The 26,015-nt window shown below is 39.5% G+C and overlaps 1 protein-coding gene across 3 annotated transcripts; it reads left to right on the forward strand.

The window, feature by feature from the left end:
* The first annotated feature begins 21,663 nt into the window (after positions 1–21,663).
* On the forward strand, positions 21,664–25,815 carry TMEM74 (transmembrane protein 74). Of its 3 annotated transcripts, none has more exons than XM_055546881.1 (2): positions 21,664–21,788; positions 24,129–25,812. In XM_055546881.1, the coding sequence occupies exon 2, from the start codon at positions 24,168–24,170 to the stop codon at positions 25,083–25,085; it is 918 nt and encodes a 305-aa protein (XP_055402856.1). In that variant the 5' UTR covers positions 21,664–21,788; positions 24,129–24,167; the 3' UTR covers positions 25,086–25,812. The 3 variants fall into 3 exon arrangements, 2 of the variants coding, with proteins under 2 accessions (XP_055402856.1, XP_055402857.1); XR_008702522.1 differs by lacking the exon at positions 24,129–25,812 and adding an exon at positions 22,682–22,874 and having other exon boundaries at positions 21,686–21,788; XM_055546882.1 differs by lacking the exon at positions 21,664–21,788 and adding an exon at positions 21,802–21,888 and having other exon boundaries at positions 24,129–25,815.
* The last annotated feature ends 200 nt before the right edge of the window (positions 25,816–26,015 follow it).

Raw genomic sequence — 26,015 nt, forward strand, 5'->3', positions numbered from 1 at the left:
CCATGATTTGGGTTCCATAATGACAATTCAACCACTGGAACACTGAACTAAACACAGCCCTTGCCTCCATCACTTGAGTCTAGGTACTGAACCAGAGTCACCAGTCCAGACTTCTCCATTCCTGAGATTTTTTTCAGGATCTTGATTTCCTTTCCATCCATAAAACATTAGTAAGACCATCTCCATCCGTCATAACAGTCCTTGAATTTTGAAAGAGGGGTGCTTGGTCTTTATGCAGCCTGTTTACCTTTTTCCCAGCAACCAGAACCACATAGCGAGGGCTAGTATTCAGAGGAACATCCTTTCTCAAGTCTACAAACATCTTCTAATATCATTCCCCTAAGACTATGGGTGTATAAGACCCTTAAAATTGCAAAGCTGGAAAAGCCCAATAAAATGTTTCTTCTGGAGGATAAATTATATATACAAGGAAGTGGCCAAAAGAGGCAAATTTTATTCACTTACCAACTTTATTTATACCATCATCTACCAACCCACCAAGCAATCAAGAGTATCTCCCTTAGGACCCATCCAACTTAGAAATTAAGTTGGGAATTATCAATATTTAAAATTAATGGTCTTTCGTCAACTGATATTTTCTGTAATTTTTAAGGAAATAGAAATCATAGGAAAATCTAGGCAACAACACCTAAAAAAGTACAACAAGTAGAAACAAGACACATAGTGAAACCTGGACAAGAGGACGATGACACTGGGATGATGGCCCTGGAAATGTTTCCAGATGATGTGAAGGGCTTGGTTACTTGGGTGGGCTTCTTAAGAGGATGTGGCAGAAACACTTTGTATAAACCATCCATGCTACTTTCATGTCTAGAATTTGTCATTTTTTAAGCTACTTCAAGTTTCAAAGGACATTTAAGATCCAGAATTGTCAACAGGGGTTGTTCCAATATCTGGTGATTATGAAAAATTTCACATTAAACTGCTATAAAATAAAAAACAGAAAAAAAAAGTGTCAGTATTCATAAGATAATTTGAAGACTTTGTAGGGGTTAAAAAAATTCACTAGGTTCTCCCATTTTCCTTCTTTCTGACCATATGTGACTTCTTTTAAAATATTTATTCCTAAATTATGCTTTAATGACTATCTTCAGGTTTGTATTACTTATATATCCTTTGCTTACAGAAGAAATAGAATTTTTATTCAGTTTGGCTAAAATATTACTTAGCTTTTTGTTCTATGGGTCTTTCTGTCTTTTCTGCCTTATGTGTCTATCACACATACTTCAACTGTAACTGCTATTTTGAGGCTTCAGTTCAGTCCGTTCAGTTCAGTCGCTCAGTCATGTCCGACTCTTTGTAACACCATGGACTGCAGCACCTCAGGCTTTGCTGTCCGCCACCAACTACCAGAGCTTGTTCAAACTCACGTTCATCAAGTCGGTGATGCCATCCAACCATCTCATCCTCTGTTGTCCCCTTCTCCTCCTACCTTCAATCTTTCCCAGCATCAGGGTCTTTTCCAATGAGTCAGTTCTTCGCATCAGGTGGCCAAAGTATTGGAGTTTCAGCTTCAGCTTCCAATGAATATTCAGGACTGATTTCCTTTAGGGTTGACTGGTTGGATCTCCTTGCAGCCCAAAGGACTCAACAGTCTTCTCCAACACCACAGTTCAAAAGCATCAGTCCTTTGGAGCTCGGCTTTCTTTATAGTACAACTCTTGCATCCATACACGACTACTGGAAAAACCATAGCTTTGACTAGTTGGACCTTGGTCGGCAAAGTAATGTCTCTGCTTTTTAATATGCTGTCTAGGTTGGTCATAGCTTTTCTTCCAAGGAGTAAGTGTCTTTTAATTTCATGACTGCAGTCACCATCTGCAGTAATTTTGGAGCCAAGAAAATAAAGTCTGTCACTGTTTCCATTGTTTCCCCATCTATTTGCCATGAAGTGATGGGACCAGATGCCATGATCTTAGTTTTCTGAATGTCGAGTTTCGAGCCAGCTTTTTCACTGTCCTCTTTCACTTTCATCAAGAGGCTCTTTAATTCCTCTTCGCTTTCTGCCCTAAGAGTGGCATCATCTGCATATCTGAGGTTATTGATGTTATGAGGCTTACAGATATTTAAAGATGAATGTATGTGTTAGTAGGAGATGAATGTATATGTTAGTAGGGCAAACCAAATTATCCAAGTTGCTTCCTACATCAATAAACTCTGTCAAATACCCAATTATTTCAATTTTTAAAAAATGATGTATGTGACTAATATTCTCCCATATTAAGCTATTCTCCTTCACTAATTCAAACTATTTAGATTCAGTTTCTTCAAAAATATTAAGACAAAATTCCTTTAAACTTGCTTTTTTATCAGAAAAAAAATGTTATTATTCTAAGTCAGGTCAAAAAACTTGTGACTATTTGTCTTAAAAGCCACAAGAAGTGTAAATGTTGAGGTCAAGTTGTTATAGGCCAAGTTTATATTGTTATATTTGTGGCATTTTTGAGACTTCAGAGTAAATAGTTATTTTGAGTCCCTGTGCTTTAAAGAGTTTAGCCCCATCATAGTCATTTTCTACCTGAATATTTATTTCTTTTTGACAACCTGTTCTACCTTAAGCTTTTAACAAACATGATGCTTTTGTCAAGTATATGTTACAACAGAGAGTTTCTAACCACCTACTACCCGATTATTAAATACTTTTCCACTTGTTGATTGTCATACTTTTCTCCTCCATATTTCCTTATTTTCATTCCTCCCTTCTTTTCACCCCCATACTCTCTTCCTTCCTTTCTTATCCAATATGCTTTGGCTTTCTGGTTCCCAACTCTGCTTGGCACTGGGGATACTGAAATAAATAAACCATATTCCCTGCTCTACAGGAATCTTCATTTTGGTGGCAAAGATGGGAACTGAAACTGACAGATGTGTGGTAAATATGATTGCAGAGATATATGAAGAGGGTTATGGGAGCAATGAAGTGAGACTGAAGTGCCTCAACATCTTAGTTACTTGAGAGGGGTCAGTGCAAATCCATATTCAAAGACAGAAAGAACAAATTCAAGGTCTGAGATATATGATTATGACACCCACACATTTCTGGATCATGAGTTTCAAAATAGAAATCATCTTATCTCCTAAAAATAATATTCTTTTAAAAATACTATTTTCCACACTTATACAAACATCTGAAAATATGCATTAATTTGAAATCAACTTCTGTCTCCTTCCAATAATCAAACCATTGAAGTCAGCTTATTTGGCGTAGCAGGAAATCCCTTAAGATTGTCAGAAGTGCTAACCCACTCCAGTGATTGGATTCTCAGAGCTCAATTTAAAAAGAAATAGCACATCTGGTCATAAAATTTAAAATATTTATGAGGGTAAAAGGCCTTTAGCAGTTGTTTTTTTGTTGTTGTTGTTTTTTGTTTGTTTGTTTGTTTTACTATTAATTCACAGCTAGATGGAACGAGAATACTTTGGAGTCTTTTATTTCAGTATAATTACTATGACAAAATGTACCAACCATTTTCCTTTTGGTTTAGCTTGAGGATCAAATGAATGCTTGATTTTCTGATAATTTTAAGGTAGTTTCTCTGCATCTTTCCTGCAAGAGAATTTTGATCTTTACTGTTGTTGAGAGAAGGCAGAAGGAAAAGGAACTCTTCAGTTTATGAAAGATCATCAGCACGTTCTGCTCAGTAGAACGCCAGGTATCTAAAGTGATTCAGTTGAGCAAATGGTTAAGTTGGGAAGTGTTTAAAACATCATAGGAGGAGGTAAATGGGCTGTAAGACATTTAATACACAGGAACAACTGCTTATAGAATAAACCACCGGGACGTCTCTGGCATTTTTAGAAAGACTGATAAGATAGGGAAGTGTTCCTTCTACAAGCTGGCATGTATTGCACTGGGAAGCATTTTCAAGTAGAGATGTTAATAATATGCCTCTCATCTCCAACTCCCAGCATATAGCATAGTGCCTGACCAGAGTGTGTGCTCAAAAAATTTCACTAAATGTGTGAAGCAATAAATGTGATGTGCAGACTGCAACATAATAAAAAAATAATTACCAAGTATTGCTAGGTAAAGTGAAAGTCACTCAGTTGTGTCTGACTCTTTGCGACCCAGTGGACTACACAGTCCATGGAATTCTCTAGGCCAGAATACTGGAGTGGGTAGCCTTTTCCTTCTCCAGGGGATCTTCCCAACCCAGGGATTGAACCCAGGTCTCCCCACATTGCAGGCAAATTCTTTATCAGCTGAGCCACAAGGGAAGCCCATAGCTAGGTAAGGGGTGGACAAATTAAGTTGCCTTGTGTATTTGAAATGTGCAATTTCATTTTCCTTGGTATTATTCTAAGATAGCATCTGTTTTTACCATCCTAATAATAAATCTTGAAGAAATACATGCCATAGTCTCATCTGACATGACTATAAGGAGTATATAAGACTTTAATAAATGTACAAAAATAGAAACGAAGACTCTCCTGAGTTAAGAGAATTTGGTAATGAGATACTTAGTCTGCCTACACAGTGAGGGGGAGATAGAGTAACACAGTAATGATCCACTCAATTATTTCTAAAGTATTTTTGATAGACACATGTCGTAACTTAGCAGATGTGACAGTGACATTGATTTTGCAGTGACAGATTCTTTCATTACATATTTTACAGTTCATTATGGTATTTTTTCCCCAATATTTAGCCTTGGTTTCTATTGCTACTTACACTTACTTTGTCTTGATTTTGGGGGGCTTCCTAGGTGGCTCGTGGTAGAGTCTTCCTGCCAAAGCAGGAGATCCAAGAAATGGGGGTTCAATGCCTGGGTTGGGAAGATCCACTGGAGGAGGGCACGGCAACCCACTCCAGCATTCTTGCCTGGGAAATCCCATGGATAGAGGAGCCTGGTGGGTTACAGTTTTTTATTTTGTCTTGATTTTTAAAAGTATGGATTTTATCTTGAAGGCTGAGACATGCATTACATTCTAATTCCCATTAAGATCAAAGAAAGAATTCTTACCAATAAGAGCTCTGTCTCTGTCTCACAGAACTAACATTTCACATTGCTATTTGGTTCTCATTTTAGCAAACCATCTATTTTAGTTAATTTCTGCTACAACCATTGCCAGATTACCAAATTCCCTTTTCCTTGTAACACTAAAATCAAAATGCTAATAAGGACTAGTGAACCAGGCTTATCTTGCTTATACATTTTGCAAAATAAGGATGCTGTTTGTAGAAGTGCTATGTTCCTGACATTTTACTATGAACTTATACTTCAATTCTTCTGTTGCTTATTTTCCTTTTCCTTTTCTTATTTTTATTTAAAACCCACTATCCATTAAAAAAAAGATTGGATTGGGCTTTTTTTTTTTTTGGAGCATTTCCTTCTTTTTTGATTAGAGGCTTTTATTTTCTATGTTTCAATGTTCAGATGTTGTTGTTTAACCAAAAGCATTTATTTGTACCTATTCATTTTAGCTATCATGGTAGCAAAAGAGGAGAATTATATGAAATGATAGATTTCAGGTTTAAATTCTTCACTTACCAATTTATTTACACATTCATTAATAAATTTGAATTGAGCCCTATAAGTTGGAGTCTACTTACTGTCTTTTGTTTTCTTATTTATAGATACTGTTTCTATTCTATCCAAAACTGAGAACTAGGTTATAGCAGACTTCAGATTATTTAGGGTCCTTGACCAAACACTTATTTCAGACTTTTGATGAGACAGACACTATGCTCCACCTGGGGAGCTGGGAATTAATTAAACCTGGTACCTACTTCAAGGAGTCTAAGGAGATAGAAAAATGTATGAAAATGTCATATTCAAATGCTTTCATAGGTATTAGAAAATCCAACTCAAGCTGGCATTTTGTTGACTTGCTATCAAGGAGCTCAAAGGTAGGAGAAAAGTCAGCACAATCTAACTTGACTTTTGTTCTGTTTCTTTGGGCTGCTTTAGCCTCTCGCCTTCTCCCATATATTGATTTATACTCAGGGTAATTTATCTAGTGGTTCCAAACAGAAGCAGGGACTCTGTGCTTCCTCCATTTTCAACCATCATGAAAATTATACACTTTACCTTGATTGGAATATTTCTGAGTCAAGTGTGGCTAGGAAGCCCTGTTTCCGGCTTCCTTTCTCTTAACTAATTGCTATCCCCTGAGAGAATGTGATAAGTCTTATTAATTTGTGCCCTTGAGCAGAGGGTAGAGGTGGTGTCCCCCAAACCACAAAGCTACCAAGCAAAAGAGAAAGACAGTTACTTAGAGGAAGGTTCAAGTAGGGTAACAAAAGAGAACGGTAAAATGGGAAATAGGCATTGGTAAGGCAGCCAGTGATGATCTGGACGGCATCAGTTTTCCACCCACTCCCGCTTCATGTTCAGACTCAGCATTTTATTATTACGGTATTCTGATTACAAAATTGTTCAAATAATTCTACGTGCCAAGTAATATGACTTTGTAGGTTCTTGCAGCAAGAGACAGTCTATTCTTCTATTTCATAAATCAGTGCTAAGCTGATGATTTCATTCAACACAATAACACCGTGGAAATGATCCTGTTCTATGCTTGCTTCCCAAAAGGCTTAATGTACTTCCACTCACTCTTAGAACCCTGCTGCTGCCACCCTATGAACTAGCCCAATCTGGTTGGCTGAAGGCTGGAAGTCCACACAGAGACAAGCAGTCGTTCCAGCTCAGGCCATCCCAGACAGATCAGTGACCAAGCATTGACCACAGACACATGAGTGAGCCTAGTCTGGACCAGAAGGATCTGGTGGGGAGGGCACAGCAAGGATTTATGTAGGGCCACAGTTGTTTAGTCATGATTCTGAAATCCAATAAACTCTTAAAAACAAAAGCATTTTTATTAATTTTCAGTAAATCCATTTGGCAGCAAAAACAAATCTAAATTTATTGAAAGGCTACTTACACTCTTTCTTTATCCAAACTAGAGTGAATATCTACTTTACTGAAAAATACATTAATATGCTTGATGACAGGCTGCTGCTGCAGGTCCTACTGGGGATTTTACAAAACATACTATATATGAACTTCCCTAGTGATACGGTAGATAGCAATCTGCCTGCCAGTGCAGGGGACATGGGTTTGATTCCTGGTCTGGGAAGATTCCACATGCCGTGGAGCAACCAAGACCGTGTGCCAAAACTGAGTCTGAGTTCTAGAGCCTGCGAACTGCAATTACTGAGCCCGCGTGCCTAGAGTACATGCTCCACAACAAGAGAGCCACCTCAGTGAGAAGCCTGGGCACCACTAAGAATAAGCAGCCCTTGGTTGCTGCAGCTGGAGAAAGCCCGTGTGCAGCAATGAAGACCCAATACAGCCAAAATATATATAATATATATATATGTGTGTGTATATATATATATACACACACTTATATACATATATATACTTGTATACATATACATATAAAATTGTATACATATATATGTGCAAAGTTTTAGGTTTTTAAATTATATAAAGAAAAACCCAAATCATTTTGATATTTGGCAAAACTAATACAATTATGTAAAGTTTAAAAATAAAATAAAATTAAAAAAAAAAAAGAAAAGAAAAACCCAAATCAAACCAGAAACAAACAAAAAAACCCAGATCACTTAACTTTTGAAAAAATCAGACTCAAGAATTTGGGGACCCAAAAATTATTTTGCACAGAATGTCACCCCCATTTTTTTTCCCTCTTGCCATCCTACTCACAAAGAATCTTCCCTAATCTTCTTACACTGTTTTTTTTTTTTTTTTTTTTAATATCCCTTCTCCCTCCTCCTTCAAAATCCCTCTCTTGCAGCCTCTCAATGTCTGACTTCAGCCTCCCTCCCACTCTGGGATTTTCCTCCACCACCTCTTTCCTTAAATAGTACTACTTCTATCTTTCTCAGCTCCCCAGTTTGCACCTTCGTGTATCACACAGCTCAGCGAGTCGAAAGATATTCCTTGACATTTGCTTTCTTTTGAAGGGAGATTGGAGATCATGAGCTAAAAATGATGACTAATGTTCTACCCTTTCACACTTATAAACAAATATAGATAATGATATATTACTGATGCTCCAATAGGAGTGTAAAAGATCAGTTAGGCTGAGATACAAAGAAAGTAGTGATCAATTCAGTCCAGGGTGGTGAAGTGTTATTAAAGAAGTTTATAGAGAAACCATGTTCTGGAAGAGTTGACCTATAGTGACATGTGGGGAATGAAATTAAGAACCAGCTGATCTAAGTAGGGGAGGCAGCTTTTGAAAAGGAGCACTGTGGGTTCAACTGGGAATATCAGGGAACTACATATAGTTTATGAAGCTGGAGCATATGGTGGGAGATGAGGAAGAGGAGTTAGACAAAGGCCAAGTCATAAGAAAACTTTCTCTGAAATAAGATTTCAAATATGTATAAGACTGTCAATGGAGCAGAAGTCAAGAGAAACTTCAAAAATATGAAAAGCAGATAGGGTGTAATGGAAGAAATATAAGACCGCTAAACAGAAGCTATCAAAACAGATGGAGGAATAAATCCAGCACAAAATCTCCGCCACGAGGAGGAATAAATCCAGCACGAAATCTCCACCATGAAGAAGGGCCTAATGAAAAAAAAAAAAAGACCAAAGATCTTAGGACAGATATTCTGAGAAAGAGAGACAAAATCAAAGACGTTATACCCAATAAATAGTTCAAAGAATAATCAAAATTGATATAGTTATAAATTTGAATATATTCTATAGTTAATATCCATGGAAAGTTAAGGGAGGATATTACATATAGAAAATAAGAAATAGCATAGACAATTACAAATAAGAAAGAAACAAAACGGCCAGGAAGTGAAAAATATAATTGTTGAAATTAAACAATTAATAGATGAACTGCACAGCATAATGGAAGCAGCTGAAAAGCTAATTAAAAGTTAAAAAAAAAATAACATACTGACGCTTACTGGATCACTTAAATGTCAAGCACTTCTAAGTGCTGTGTATACATTTTATTTACTTCTTCCTCACAACAGTCAAATAAGCAATACTATTATGATCTTTATTTTAAATAAAAAGTTAAACTGCAGGACTTTTATAAAACTCACTTAAAACCACACCAACCCCAGAGAACACATACTAACCACTGTAGAGCGTACAGAAGACTGAATCTAAGAATCACTTTGGAATGCAATACAAGAAGATAAAAAGATGGGTAAAAAGAAATAAAGGTTAAGAACAAGGAGAACAGATCTAGAAGCTACAGCCTCTAAGAGCTTAGTGTGAGCTATCAGGGAACCCCGATGAAAAGAAAGCAATGTTTAAATGTATGAGAGTTAAAATTTCTTAGAATTAAAAAAAGGTAAGCTTTTTCATTTGAGAGAAGTGATTAAGTGCTAAACAAGACAATTTAGACAATGGAGATAAAGTTTAGGATTTAAGAAAAGGATTGCCATAATCACTTTTTTCTTTCATAAGGATCAATTCACAGGCAGCGTTAAGCATGAATTACAGGCTCAAGATTATAGGCAAGGCACTACCAAATAGTTGCAGTAGTCTAGACAAGAGACCATGAGTCTACACTGAGGAAGGAGAGATAAGGAAGAACAACCAAGCACAGAGTCAGAAAACTGATGCTAATAATAATGGTGGGGTATCAAAATGTCACATCTTATACTATAAAAGTTTAAGGACATTAAAAAAAAGTTAATGAAGTACAGCCACCACCTAAAACACTTGTTAATCTAGGGTCTCCAACAGTAGCATAGAAGAATTGAATCACAAAGTGTCATGAAAAACACAAATCAGAATATGAAATATTCTTATCCGATATAAGTGTTGAAAATAAAATAGTAATTTCTTTATAGCAGTATATCCCAAAGTTTATTATATAACACTAGTTCTATAAGATGATTTGTGGAAAATTAAAGATTCATAATCTTACAAGGTTGGGAAAACTTTAAAAACAGGGTTTACCCTTAGAGCCTCAAATTATACCTTAGCAAATTAAAGAGTCTCAGAAGTATTATAATACTGAAATATGCTGAATTTTTAGAATGGAATATTCTTCAGAAATATTTAGTTATATCCCATGACACTAATTTTTATATATATATATAAATTGAAGCTATATATATATATTTATATATAAATATATATATATAAACTGAAGCTAAGTCGCTTCAGTCGTGCCCGACTCTGTGCAACCCCATAGATGGCAGCCCACCAAGCTCCTCGGTCCCTGGGATTCTCCAGGCAAGAATACTGGAGTGGGTTGCCGTTTCCTTCTCCAATGCATGAAAGTGAAAAGTGAAAGTGAAGTCGCTCAGTCATGTCTGACTCCTAGCAACCCCATGGACTGCAGCCTACAAGGCTCCTCCGTCCATGGGATTTTCCAGGCAAGAGTACTGGAGTGGGTTGCCATTGCCTTCTCCATTTTTTTTTATACATATATATGGAAATATATGGGCTTCCCCAGTGGCTCAGTGGTAAAGAAGTTGCCCACAATGCAGGAGCCACAGGAGACGCAGGTTCAATCCCTGGGTCAGTAAGATCCCCTGGAGGAGGGCACGGCAACCCACTCCAGTATTCTTGCCTGGAAAATCCCATCGACAGAGAAGCCTGGTGGGCTACAGTCCATAGGGTGGCAAAGAGTCGGACAAGACTGAAGCAACTTAGCTTGCATGCATGCATACAATTTTAGAGGCATATATTAATGCATTTATAGGAATCCAACTTTTATTATTCATATGCTGTATATTCAAAGTGTGAGATATAGCTGTAAAGTGTTATTATGCCTTTCAAATATTTTATAGAAAAGGAGGCTGTGAGGATAAATGAGGAAAATTCAAATAGAACATAACAGTGTAAGTATTAATAATATTACTCAAAAGATTAGCTGTAATAATAAATCTAAAGTCTTTACTCTATTTAATGTTAAAGGAAAGCAAAATACAATAATTGCTTAAACCACTATCCATTGGTAGATAACCAGAATCCTTCTGTCTCCCATTTGAGCTCCTTTTTGGCTCAGGAGGGGCTGCAATTAAGCAAAGAAAGTTAACTGCTGTGCTAAACAAGTTCAAAACCTCACCACCACAATAGAAGCTTGTTTTATGCTCACATCTGAGTCTGATATGGATCAGACTCTTCTAAGTTGTGATTCAGCATCCCAGGCTGCTTTCATATTGTGGCTTCAAGGTCATTTTAGCATCATCCAGATAGCACATGGCATGAAATAGAAACATTAGATCCTTAACTATCTTATACTGGAAGTTAACACACATCATTTCCATACACATTCTATTTACCAGAGCCAGAAATATGGCCCCACAGAGATGTTGAGGGGCACATTCATAGCTTTGATTGGTGTATCTTCCTGATGAATGACCTTTTTATCATTTTTATTTCCCTTCATCCCTGGTAATATTTGTCATCCTGAAGCCCACTTTAATATGGCCACTTCAGCTTCCTTCTGATTAATGTCTGCATGATACATATTTTTTTTCTTGGAACTTATCTGTATCATTATATCTAAATTTCACTGTCATTATCTCTAGCTTGAAGATGGTTTTTATACTCTATTTGATTACACTAAACTAGTTCCTTTTCAATCTGTTCCCCAGCATGGTCTTTTAAAAATTCAAGTATGATCTTATTATCCTACTCAAAAACCATCACTGACATTTTGTTGTTTTTAAAATTAAGTCCACACACCTTATCCTTAATTATAAGTCCAAAGATGATCTGTCCTCTAGGACACTTGCAATATCATTACTGACATACTTTCCCTCACATTTCATACTATAGACATACTGAGCGTTTTCAACTCCAGTAATTTAACTTCTGAATTGCCTCCCACTGTTCATCATGCTACCTCATTCTTCAAAGGACTAACTTCTTTCTATATTTATCTCACTTGGAAATTCTATCATTGAAAAGTCTACTTTGACCTGTAAATTCTGAATTAAGTCCTCTTCCTTTATGGTCCCACCATACCATCTATTCCTTTATCACAGCACTGATGAATTGGCATTATACTTGCCTATTAAATTGGCACATCCCCCATCAGATTGTAAATTCTCCAAAAGTTAGGATGTATCCATTCAGTTCACAGTTGTACATCTGGCACTTACCATAGAATCCTTTGACGTTTAATTAATACTTGTTGAGTGAGTGGCTGAATTATTGAATATTATTAATGACTTCAGCAAGAAACTTTGGTGCAGTAATAGACCCATTAGCTGGATCATATCTTGAAAAAGAGAAGCGAAAGGACAGGGAGAAAGTTGAAGTCAGTTGAACATTTCTTGAAAAAATGACAAAGGAGAGCGTGGTCACTTGGTGTTTGAGGGACCGTACGACTGTATACTCTCCCACCCTCCATGCACAGCAAGATGTTGGGTGATTCCAAGCCAGAGAAAACCCTTTCTAGTTCTTCCTAAGATGACAGAATAAAATTCTTAGATTATAATATAAACTCTTAGAGATTCAAATCAGGTACTTGAAAGTTGAATTCTCTCCAAAAGTATACTGATCTTTTATTATGAAATACTACATACAGAACTGTGCATGAGATAGAGTCACCTTCAATATTTAACTCAAGAAGAATGCTCATATAAGCATATCTAGGTCGAGAAATAGAAAAGTGTGGTGTCCCAAAGCCTGTCCTTTTGCTTCCTCCAAATCACTGTTTCCTCCTTCCCTTGAATATGTAGCCTCTATCTTGAAATTTATGGTAATCACATCCTTGCTTTTCACATTATTTCACCAGTATCGCAAAATACTCTGGTATAATTTTGCCTCTTTAGCTAACAATAGAAATGGACTTGCACAGTTACACATTAGCATTTTTTAGTGGCTAGCTTATTTTCTTCATTCTAACTTTTGGATTTTTAAAATATTCACTTATCCAGAATGTGTGCATGATATTAGGATCAGAGGCATATTACTATGATTCATTTACAAAGCAAAAATAATGATCATTTGGTTCCCAACACCCCACTTTTTACCCCTGGACAACACAGTGAAAGCCAAGTCAAATGTCTTTTGCATACAAACTTCAGAGTCTGTCTCAGAGATGAGAAACGAGGGGGGAAAAAAATTGTCTGCTTATACATAGAAGCTAGAAAAAGCTTCCTTTTCCTCCCTTCCCAAAAGGAAAAAGAAAAGCTTCACTCTTTGGGCACATGAATCTCTGACTGAAACTTGACCGTTTATTCTCTATGTCTTCTTATACTCATTTTTGTCTTTTTCATCCTTTGTCTCTTTGTGCCTTATTCTTGAGATGTTTTATTCTGATCTATCTCCAGTTTACTAATTCTTTCTTCACTGAATCCAATCTCTTAATCTTTCCCTGAGTTCTTAATTTTGATCATGATAATTTTCATTTTTGTTCCTAGTTACCTGATAAAATTCTAAATTTTGTCTCATTTCATAAGCACAGTCAATACATTGTTGAGTTGCTAAGTCATCTCTTTTGTGACCCCAGGGACTGTAACCCGCCAGGCTCCTCTGTCCATAGGATTTCCCAGGCAAGAATACTGGCATGGGTTGCCATTTCCTTCTCTGTGGGATCTTTCCCATCCAGGGATTGAACCTGCATCTCCTGCATTGCAGGAGGATTCTTTACCATTGAACCACTAGGGAAGCCCAGAGTAAAGAGAGTTACTTAAAATTTTCTAATCTCTGAAGTCTCCCATCCATCTTTTTCTATTGCTTTATGTTTCTATTTGTTTTCATACTTGTGATCTAATCTTCGGATGTACTTGGGCTTTTTGTTTGATTTATTTTTATATTTTAATGTATGAAATATAAAAAATATAAAAAAAAACTTTATATTTTATATTCTAAAATAATTATAGATTCTTGGAACACTGCAAAAATATTTTGGAAAAGTCGTGTGTACCCTGCACTCAGTTCCCCCCACTGGTTACATTTTGTGTAACTGTATGTAATATCAACCCAGAAAATCGGGTTGGTAAACTAGTAAACCATAGATTCATGTAGCCACTATCCCTATCAAGATACAGAACTATTCCATCCCCACAAAGATCTCCCCCATGCTTTTCCTTAAAGTTATGGTTCCATGCACCCCTATAACCCGTGTACTCTCTACCCATGGAAACCACCAATCTGTTTTCCATCTCTCTATATATGGTGGCGGGGGGGTGTTGCGGAGAGAATTATACAGGATGTGATCTTTAGAAATTGGCTTTTTTCATTACTTTTTAATTGTGAGTTAATACATTTGCAAAATTATAAAACTGGTTTGAGGTGATGCTGTATTCCCACCCCCCCACCCCCTTTTCAAAGATTGCTTCTGATGCCAAGTACCTGGTATTCTAGCACTCTGGAACCACCTTGGTTAAAGTTTAAAGACTGAAATCTTAACAAAGTGAGAGGCATTCCCTGTAAAGGACTATCTAATGGCTTCACACTGCTAGGGTAGAACTTTATAGGATTTTAACCCAAAGTTTAAGGAGTAGAGCGGATTCACTATGATCCTTCCCTTGGTAGGCTCAGGAACCCAGTCTCCACTCTCAGCTTCTTAGCCTCTCAACTTTTTCTCCTGGAATCACTTAACGTCCTCAAGTAAAACAAAACTCCAAGTGCCTGACTTGCTTTCATGAGCCTCTCTTATTTTCTGGACTCTGCTGCTGCTGCTGCTAAGTCACTTCAGTCGTGTCCGACTCTGTGCGACCCCATAGACGGCAGCCCACCAGGCTCCCCATCCCTGGGATTCTCCAGGCAAGAACACTGGAGTGGGTTGCCATTTCCTTCTCCAGTGCAGGAAAGTGAAAAGTGAAAGTGAAGTCGCTCAGTCGTGTCCGACTCTTGCGACCCCATGGACTGCAGCCCACCAGGCTCCTCCATCCATGGGATTTTCCAGGCAAGAGTACTGGAGTGGGGTGCCATCGCCTTCTCTGTTTCTGGACTCTAGCCCAGTAATTTTTCTCTATCTTGTTATTTTTACTTGTCTTCAAGCAAGTGATTTTTTGTACATTTTGTCCCCATTCTCTAATTATCCCCAGCAGTGGGTGGGTCTCAATCACCTTATCTGCTATTATCAGAAAGAAATGTTTCCTATAGTTACATTTTCTTTGACCTATACAGATTTTAAAATGTTTCCATTTAAATTTTAAAGACTGAATTTTTAAATAAAAAGTGGGATATCTGACTTATATTCATGTCTGAATCCACTCAAGACAAACCTCAGGTAAAGATAAACAGGGGATGCTGTACCCTTAGGAAAAGCACTTGCTCTCAATTTGGCTACAGTCTTCCCTCACCCCTGGTGTCTGTATCCATCCACTTTATTTATTTAAATAACAAGGCATCTTGGCCACTAGAGCATTTTTATTTAAAGAAAACTTTAAAATTTAATACTACTTTTATGTTGTTCCTAGAAGTTTTTAGTAAATGAGATCTTCACTACTTTAAAATTTGACCATTTTCATTCTTTTCTTCATCATTTAGAAGTAGATATGAAGTAAATAATATTCCTTGTAGTAGTTCCATTAAATGACTGAGCCTCTATCCAGCCAATGTCTTTCTTACCTCCCAACAGCCTAGCCTCTACTGATAACTCTAAATCCACTAAGAATATTTGTTTACAATCAGTCCTTATTATTATTGCCGAAGACAGAAAACTGAAAAGTATCCTCAGTTATCATTACAAGAGATGCTTTTGTTAAAAGTCCCTGCACTACCCTTGACTCACATGGTAAATTTACTTCTCAGAAATTATTTTTCTATTTGATATAATCATGATTACACCTCCTATACCTCATGGAGTATAAGTAAACAGGAAAATAAGAACTACATTAAAAATTATGTAGGATCAAAATTGCACTTAGACTTTATTATCATCTTTTTATCAGGGCGAATCATTGTGTACACATCTAGCATCTAGTGAAGAACCATTGTTGACTATGTATTTTTGTTGTTTCATGTCCATGTATAGCTTCAAATTTATAGGAAGAAAATATTGGTTCTCAAAGGGCTTAAATTTTATCTGGGAAGAGAGACACATAGAAAGCTGTATAAAATATACATGAAATACTTCTATATATGTAAGATGACAGGATAAAAGGAAGTATATTATACCACTGTGTATATTATACCAGAATGCCAATTAGAACAGCAATAAGAATTGGGGGGTTATGAGCAAGAAAGAAACTTGAGAAAGGGTCTGGGGTGAGATTTTGGTAAGTATAGACATGGAATTATAGGAAAGAGTGTTGAAGTTATTCCTGCAAGTGGTATTTTTTGCAGAGCTTTTATTTCCAGGAGCTAAATCCACATTTACTCTTTTTCTGAAGAATTTTGTAGGAGATTTTGTAACGTGTTGGCATAGAGTTGATTTTATTTTAATGCTCAAGAATATGTAGACAGTCAAGTGTACTATATTCAGAAATAGGAAATGAGAGAGAATAATGTGAAGAGATAATCATCTCCAGTCTCAGTTCAGTCTTGGCATTTTTCCATCACTCTATTCAACAGAAATATTTTACTTTCTGTAGGAGATAATAAGGCATTTAATATATGGTTACTGACCTTAGGAACTTACAATTGATATTAGAGGTTTGGGCACCTAAGTGACAAGTTAAACGATACACAGTAGTTACCTAGACATACTAGAAATGTCACAGGGTAGTGGCTGATAAATATAAAAATCATTAATGCTGACAAGTCCTAGAATAGTTCATAGGAGGCAGAATCTCTGGGAGCTGGCCTGGAGAAAAATGGCTTCATGAGTGAGATGTAACTAGAATCATTTCAGGAGGGAAACCGTAGAGTTCCTCTAATCCAACTAGATGAATCCCTTCTACCACATCACTAATAAATGGTTCTTCTTTTTTTATCCTCTATAGTAATAATAAAATTCACTTTCATGAGACACCCTGTTTCAAGAACTTAAAGATAGTGTTCTTCTTTATGCTCAACCCCAAATCAACCTCCTTGTTAAGTCTGATAGTGCTACCCAGGGCTCCCCAGGCCCTGTGCCCATCATTCTCAGGTGCCCCAGTGCACTACAGGTGTGCTGGTTTCTCTCTTCTCTTGGCAGCCCAAGCTGAAATGCAGGGGTCAAGTAGCCCCAACACCAGAATGATGGCCATGAGAAACCTCCTGTGTTTACCCAGGACAATAAATATTGTCACCTTACTCATGCTCTGCTGTGACGATGACTGTGAAGTACTGCTCAGTATAGCATAGTGGTGAAGAGATCCAAGTTCTGGAATCAGATAGACTCAAGTTAGAATCTAGGCTCTACCAGTTATTTATTACTTCTAATACCCTTGAAAAGAAACATTTTCAGTCCTCAATTTCTACATGTAAATGGGTATGATAATAATGACTCCCTTACGGCGTTGATGTAAGAATTAAAGATAACCCATTAGGACTAATACATGCTTTTATTGTCATTGGTTCTGCTTTCCCCCCTTTTAACCATGATATAGAACTCTTATTCACAAACACCTAATTATTTAAAGTTAGTTTTTGTTTCCTCTAAGTCTCCCCTTCTGGCTAAATATCCCAAGTTCCTTCGGTGTCTCATCCAACATGAGTTCAAGTTTCTTCAGCTTCTCAGTTGCTCGCTTCTGGACAACATATGGTGTCTTTGGGCTCCCTTTCAAATATACAGTATTAATACTAAGAATGTACCCTAGGAAATGTGGCTTGATGAGCTAATCTTTGAAAGGTGGAGGAAATAGGGGAATGAAAAAAGGATATTCTCATTGGAGAACAGTGTAATTAGTGAGCAAAGGAGAAGGAGCCATAATAGATACATCATGTTTAACAATAAATGGGCTTAACTACCTAAAAGAGAGTCATAGTGAGAAAAGATTTAAAAGCAGCTGTGTTATGACATCCCTGGAACTATGGAACTATGAATTCTACCAATATAAAGGAAAACCAAAGCCATTCTCAGGTGGCTCAATGGTAAAGAATCTGCCTGCCAATACAGGAGACATAAAAGATGCAGGTTTGATCCTTGGATTGGGACGATCCCGTAGGGCAGGAAATCATAACCCATTCCAGTATTCTTGCCTGGAAAATTTCATGGACAGAGGAGCCTGATGGGCTACAGTTCATAGAGTTGGACATGACGGAGCACACACGCTATACTACACTAAAGGAAAACCAACTAAGTCATTATTTTAGAAGACTGATCTATTACTTGAAAGCAACCATAAAATTCATGTGAGCTACTCACAAGCAGCAAAATGTTATATTATAATATAACCCTTCTCTTACTCGCTTAGATTAAACAATCAATACCCTAGAGTCACCCCAAAGGAGATGCTGAAAACTTAAGACAATCCAAAAAAAAACAGTTATTCTATTTGGCTATTGGCTACTGCAGTCAGCTCTGGTAAGAAAGAGGTCGGTGACTCAAAGAAGTTACTTTGTTCTGTCTTGGGAACAATATCTCAGTAGCTTTAATCTCTGGATTTCCTTTGTTCCTAATCCTTTGTCTTCCAGGCTTCTGTTTGTTTATTTGTTTGTCTTTTCCCATTCATTCAATTTGCATAATGCTTAGGCTCTTTTGGAGTTGTGCCATCTTCTTAAGGATTAGCAGTATGACTTTGGGCAAATTATTTAACTTCTTGTAATTTAGTTTTGTCTTTTGTAAAAATCCACTCTTGCAAAAGAGGATTTTTGCAGAACTTTAAAGATTAACTGTGACCATTAACTGAGTTATATCAGCAATGTTTAGAAGATAGCCTGACAATAGTAAGTGCTTTGTATGTTAATTATTGTTATTTTGGGTCATTATTATTGAGTGGAAAAATTCAGTTTTCATTCCAATCCCAAAGAAAGGCAATGCAAAAGAATGTTCAAACTACTGCACCATTGCACTCATCTCACATGCTAGCAAAGTAATGTTCAAAATTCTCCAAGCCAGGCTTCAACAGTATGTGAATCGTGAGCTTCCAGAAGTACAAGCTGGATTTAGAAAGGGCAGAGGAACCAGAGATCAAATTGCCAACATCCATTGGATCATCAAAAAAGCAAGAGAGTTCCAGAAAAACATTTACTTTTGCTTTATTGACTGCGCCAAAGCCTTTGACTGTGTGGATACAACAAACTGGAAAATTCTTAAAGAGGTGGGAATACCAGACCATCTGACCTGCCTCCTGAGAAATCTGTATGCAGGTCAAGAAGCAACAGTTAGAATGGGACATGGAACAATGGACTGGTTCCAAACTATGAAAGGAGTATGCCAAGGCTGCATATTGTCATTTTGCTTATTTAACTTATATGCACAGTACATGAGAAATTCTCGGCTGGATGAAGCACAAGCTGGAATCAAGATTGCTGGGAGAAATATCATTAACCTCAGATATGCAGATGACACCACCCTTATGGCAGAAAGTGAAGAAAAACTAAAGAGCCTCTTGATGAAAGTGAAAGTGGAGAGTGAAAAAGTTGGCTTAAAGCTCAACATTCAGAAAACGAAGATCATGGCATCCGGTCCCATCACTTCATGGGAAATAGATGGGGAAACACTGGAAACAGTGTCAGACTTTATTTTTCTGGGCTCCAAAATCACTGCAGATGGTGACTGCAGCTATGAAATTAAAAGACGCTCACTCCTTGGAAGGAAAGTTATGACCAACCTAGATAGCATATTCAAAAGCAAAGACATTACTTTGCCAACAAAGGTTCGTCTAGTCAAGACTATGGTTTTTCCTGTGGTCATGTATGGATGTGAGAATTGGACTGTGAAGAAGGCTGAGCGCCGAAGAATTGATGCTTTTGAGCTGTGGTGTTGGAGAAGACTCTTGAGAGTCCCTTGGACTGCAAGGAGATCCAACCAGTCCATTCTGAAGGAGATCAGCCCTGGGATTTCTTTGGAAGGAATGATGCTAAAGCTGAAACTCCAGTACTTTGACCACCTCTTGCAAAGAGTTGACTCATTGGAAAAGACTCTGATGCTGGGAGGGATTGGGGGCAGGAGGAGAAGGGGACAACAGAGGATGAGATGGCTGGATGGCATCACTGATTCAATGGACGTGAGTCTGAGTGAACTCCGGGAGTTGGCGATGGACAGGGAGGCCTGGCATGCTGCGATTCATGGAGTCGCAAAGAGTTGGACACGACTGAGTGACTGATCTGATCTGATCTGATCTGATGAAAGTGAAAGAGGAGAGTGAAAAAGTTGGCTTAAAACTCAACATTCAGAAAATTAAGATCATGGCATCTGGTCCCATCACTTCATGGCAAATAGATGGGGAAACAGTGGAAACAGTGACAGACTTTATTTTGGGGGGCTTCACAATCACTGCAGATGGTGACTACAGCCATGAAATTAAAAGACCCTTGCTCCTCAGAAGGAAAGCTATGACTAACCTAGACAGAATATTAAAAGGCAGAGACATTACTTTGCCAACAAAAGTCCATCAAGTCAAAGCTCTGGTTTTTCCAGTAGTCATGTATGGATGTGAGAGTTGGACTGTAAAGTAATTAGCCTCCAATTAAAACAAATAAATTTATATTAAAAAAAAAAAAGAAAGAAAGCTGAGCGCCGAAGAATTGATGCTTTTGAACTGTGGTGTTGGAGAATACTCTTGAGAGTCCCTTGGACAGCAAGGAGATCCAACCAGTCTATTCTAAAGGAAATCAGTCCTGATTATTCATTGGAAGGACTGCTGCTGAAGCTGAAACTCCAATACTTTGGCTACCTGATGAGAAGAACTGACTCACTAGAAAAGACCCCGATGCTGGGAAAGAATGAAGGCGGGAGGAGAAGGGGACGAGAGAGGATGAGATGGTTGGATGGCATCACCAACTGGATGGACATGAGTTTGAGTAAACTCCGGGAGTTGGTGATGGACAGGGAAGCCTGGTGTGCGGCAGTCTGTGGGGTCGCAGTCCATGCCTGAGCGACTGAACAGAACTGATTATTTAGACACTCTGCTAGGCACAGGGGAAGCAGAAATCAACAGGACAATTCCTTGCTTTCAATGGTCACATTTCTCCAGATTTTGTGGGCAAGGCAATGACTTTGGAAACAGATTTTTGAGCACAATATTAGAGATCATTTATTGTCTTTTTTACCCTGGATGAGGTATTAATTCCTCTGAGCCTCTTTTTTCATTTGTAAAATGAGAATAAAATCTTGGAGGATTTGTTATGACGGTGGCTTCTGAGGTTAAAGCGTCTGCCTCCAATAAGGGAGACCCGGGTTCGATTCCTGAGTCGGGAAGATCCCCTGGAGAAGGAAATTGCAACCCACTCCAGTATTCTTGCATGGAGAATCCCATGGACTGAGGAACCTGGTAGGCTACAGTCCACGGGGTCGCAAAGAGTCAGACACGACTGAGCGAATTCACTTTCACTTAAACAAAACTAAATATGCATACTGCCTGGCACACAGTTGTAACTAAATATACACCCAGAATACTCAAATATTCCCTCATAACACGGAGAATAGAGGACCTTACTCTGAGTTTAGGAGCCATTGGTTTGCGTTTAGGAGCCAGTGATTTCAGCGAGAGAGAGAGAGAGAGAGAGAGAGAGAGAGAGAGAGAGAGAGAGAGAGAGAGAGAGAAAGAGAGAGAGAGAGAGAGAGAGAGATCGAGAGAGAGGAGAGAGAGAGGAGGGAGGCCGGGCGGCCGACCCAGACTACATCTCCCGGGATGCTCAGCAAGAGGGAGAGCCCCGCCCAGCCCCGCCCCGCGGGCTCCGCAGGCGCTGCCCACCCCACGAAGCGGGCGGCGCGCAGAGGCTACAAGTGCTGCGGCTGGTGAGCAGGGTACTTTCCCGAGGAGCGGCTCAGGGACTAGCGCGCGGTGCTCGAGGCTCGCTGGGTGGCCAAGGCAGGAGGTGAGTGGCGGCGAGTGGAACGGGGAGGAGGCGCTGGAGCGCGCGAGAGACCCCGAGAGCCTGGCGGAGCTGGGGAGCGCGTCCCTCGTCCCTGCCTAAGGTGCCTGCCTAGCCTTTGGGTATTTGGCGAACGCATCCCAACTCAGGGCACCACGGCGGACGCGGAGCTCACCCGGAATGGGTTGATTGAGTCCGTGGGGAACATCGATCGCTGCCCGGTGCTTGCGGCGCGCCCTTACAGCACAGCGCGCGCAGGACGGATCCCGAGGTCGCCTCCGCTAGACCAGCCTCGCCCGTGTCAGTTAGTTCCCATGCAGATATTAATGCTCTTAATTGCTGGCGGACGGACGAGGGAAAGTGCTGTCTCCGCGTTCTGCGGGTGCAGTTTTATTAACTGCGCTCTTAAACCAGAGAGGAGAGAGGGAGGAGGCTGAAGGAAAGAGCCTTTGGCTGGTCCCCTGGGATTATCCATTCTCCCCTGAGAATGGAAGCCCCGGATTACCGAGCTGCAAAGGAAATCGACTGTGCAGCTTGTTCCGATGGAACAAGCGGAGTCTCTCTTTTAAGAGATAGAGGCAGAAGAAGGGAATTAAGTGGAGATTTCTCTCTCCCTCTCTTTGTTATAAATTGGAAGTCCCATAAGGGGCTCTGCCGATTTTTATCTAAAGTAATCCAATTTGATGGGCTAATTGTGCCAGAGGTTAATCAGCGCACCTAATGTTTGAGGGAACTGCGAGATTTCTCATTTCAGTAATCGATCAAACCCGTTACCATTGCTTTCTTCACTGAGGGATCCCTCAGTGAAGGGGGGGGGGGGTCTATGCACTTACTAAAGGAAAGCTTTGGTTCAGTTGTGGTTTTCCTGCATCTGATTTTTTGTTTTTCTGTTTTAGCTGCAAAGAAACTCCGATAATAGGAGAAGTGTGTGTGTGTTTTAAACAAACTCTAATGTAGAGCATAAAACATGTGGATTTCCCCTCTCATATTTTAAATGAGTTGCCAGGTGGATTTCCGCTTCACCTTACCTGCCTTTCTGTGTAGGTTACCAGCCGTTGGAGCTGTGGATTTTGAAGCATAATAAACCTCTAAGACATGAGTTAAATCTGTTATTATCCTGGACTAGGAAGCAAAATAAAAGGGGACTTTACTTGAAACCTCTGTACTTTCTGATAGTAGAAAGTAAATTTTTATTCCTCAGAAAGATGGCAGAGGCAGAAAAGGACAGGCAAATGGTTTTCTACTCAACGCAAAATTTTCGCCCATGAAGGTGCCTTGCTGTGGTGAGGTAGGGCAAAGTTCCAGAGGTAACCCTGGAAATAGTTTCTCCCCTATTGGCCTCAACAGAACTGTGACTCTGTGGGTTTATGATTTGAATTTTATTGTCAGTTTATTTCTAGACTGGGGTTTGTGAAAACTTCCTAGACGGTTGATGTCCTGTACACATTTGCTAGCAAAGCGTGCAGAGGGAGAGGAACTCATACTCACTCAGACCTGGAGTGCATGGGTAGCGGACCTTTACCTGAAGCAGGCAACCGTGTGTGTGTGTGTGTGTGTGTGTGTGTGTGTGTAGGAGTGGGCTAGCTCATTGTATTTTTCAGAGATCACCCTATGAGGTGTGTGTCTGCGTATTTTTGGGTCTAGAACATGCTGCCATTGTGTAGCAGTAAGCTGAGAATGGAATCACAATGAACAAGGCTGTGTGATTAGGGTCTCTGGGTGTACAAAGTATACCGTTAGGAGGGTAGCTTAATCAAGCCAGCCATCTTTCACCCACTTTAGAGCCACCCAGTCAAAATACCGAGCTCCAGTAGAGCCCAACTGCTGGTGATACATTGATTGGTTCACCCATGGTGATGCTCTAACGATGCTAATCTGTATTAGCATCTGTTCTGAACTACAGAGAGTGTAAACACTTATAATTTAACTGAATTATTGAGAAGTCTGTGCTTCCCCAATTCTTCAGAAAATCAGCAGCTCTGCTGAAAAAGGTCCTGCTTTTCTCATTTGTATCTCTGTGCAGGAAACCTGCCTTCTTGTTTGAGGGATCCTGTCACCGAAATGTGTGATCCTTGGATAAATTTGGCTTGGTGACGGCAATGCTTTCTTCCCAGACACTGCCACTTCCTCCATGTTCCTTTTTACCCTGACTTAAGTTTTGCCCTTTTCACACTTTCCCGCCACTAGGTAGCTTCTCCTTTCTCTTACCTATTTTAGGGGGAATTGGGGCTGAAGTGTCAAAACCTGTAGCTACAAAGGAGAAGAGGGTCTCAGGAGCAGTACTCCTGGTGGTCCGGTCTTAGCTCCTGGTGGGTTCTTATCTAACTGTGTTGCTATTGGCAGACTCTCTGGAAGCTGCTGGGGGATGTCTGACTAGCTCGAATGGAGCTCCACTACCTTGTTAAGAAAAGCAGCCAGGCAGCCCCGTGTGATGCTGCTGACTGGAGTTCAAGAGGGCCTCCCGGGGACCAGGCAGATGCAGCAGCCACCAGAGCTGCTCTCTGCTGCCAGAGACGTTGTACCTCGAAGCCAAGAGCGTTGGAGATGGGAGCATCTAAACTTAGCCCTTCCCCAGCATCCCCTTCCCCCTCCCTGCAAGACAGGGCTAGTCACACAGACTCGCTGCCACCAGGACCTCTCAACTCAGGGAACAACCAGATAACAGCAGAACAGAAAGTCTGCAACTGCTGCAGCCAGGAATTAGAAACCTCTTTTACCTACGTGGACGAGAATGTCAACCTGGAGCAAAGGAACAGGCGCTCCCCTTCAGCAAAAGGGAGTGATCACCTGGGAGACCTCGGCTGGGGAAATCCAAATGAGTGGTCCCACGAGTCTGCCATATCCCTGATTTCCGAAGATGAAGATGATGCCAGCTCGGAAGCCACCTCTTCAGGGAAGTCAGTAGACTATGGTTTCATAAGCGCCATCTTGTTCTTGGTCACTGGTATCTTGCTGGTGATCATCTCGTACATTGTCCCACGGGATGTGACTGTGGATCCCAACACTGTGGCCGCCCGGGAGATGGAACGCCTGGAGAAGGAGAGCGCGAGGCTGGGGGCTCACCTGGACCGCTGTGTGATTGCCGGACTCTGCCTGCTCACGCTTGGGGGGGTCGTTCTGTCCTGCTTGCTGATGATGTCCATGTGGAAGGGGGAGCTATACCGTCGTGACAGGTTTGCCTCCTCTAAAGAGTCTGCGAAACTCTACGGTTCCTTCAACTTCAGGATGAAAACAAGCACTAACGAAAACACCCTGGAACTGTCGCTGGTGGAGGAAGATGCTCTCGCTGTACAGAGTTAATTCTGGTTGTGAACTTCTTGAGAGTCTGCCTTGGTATTTTATATGAACAAAACAAAGCAAAACACATTTCTTAAAATTACTAGTGCAGTTTATTTGCCTGGCAAGAAAAGTTTGTTTCCCAAACCAACAGCCAGTGAGAGTTTTTGCTCTTGTATTTTTTATTTAGAAGAAAAGCCATGTAAGACGCATTAAGAACCCACAGCCAGCTCCACTGGTCCTTCTAAAGAGCTGAGACTAATCTGTAATGGCCACCTGCTTCTATTAATACTTCTATAGCAAAATATTTCTAACAATTCAGTGTTCAAATGATTTCTTTTACATGATATGGGATGTTTTTCTTTAGACACTAGAAGGTATAGAACCAATTCGTAACCTGTTTTGTGAAAAAGAATGTAAGCACTAATCATATAAGGCTTACAGTTAATTCTCAAAGGTGCTTATCCATTTTCTTACTCAACTTATTCTTTCTGTAATTTGGCTAAACATTAAAATATGCGGTTTTGACTTTGAATATTTTGAAGCTTGAAGATACTGATTATTAAAACATGCAAAAATACATATGTTATTTTCAAAAGTATTCCTGTACTCAAAAGTGGTAATTAAGTCATTAGAATAAACTTTCTAATAAAATTATATAAATCAGCCAATCTGAATTTAACCCAGAATGGTAGTTCCAGATATTAGCCAGCGTCACATGCCCGTTTTCTAGATAAGTAAAATTAATTGCTAATATAAACCTCATTTTCTGTTTGTGATTTAGCCATCATATATGTTACACATGCTGAAGTCTTTCCTGGTGCTCACCCCAGAGAGGTAAGCATAAGAGGTTTTTATCCTATTTCCAGATACCTACACATCTAGGCAGGTTGAGTCATAACCGGCTCAGGCACACTCCCAGGTCGTGGTTGTTTGGAGAAAACCTCCAATACA

Source organism: Bubalus kerabau, chromosome 14 (assembly GCF_029407905.1).
Source record: "Bubalus kerabau isolate K-KA32 ecotype Philippines breed swamp buffalo chromosome 14, PCC_UOA_SB_1v2, whole genome shotgun sequence".
NCBI classification, from domain to species: Eukaryota; Metazoa; Chordata; class Mammalia; order Artiodactyla; family Bovidae; genus Bubalus; species Bubalus kerabau.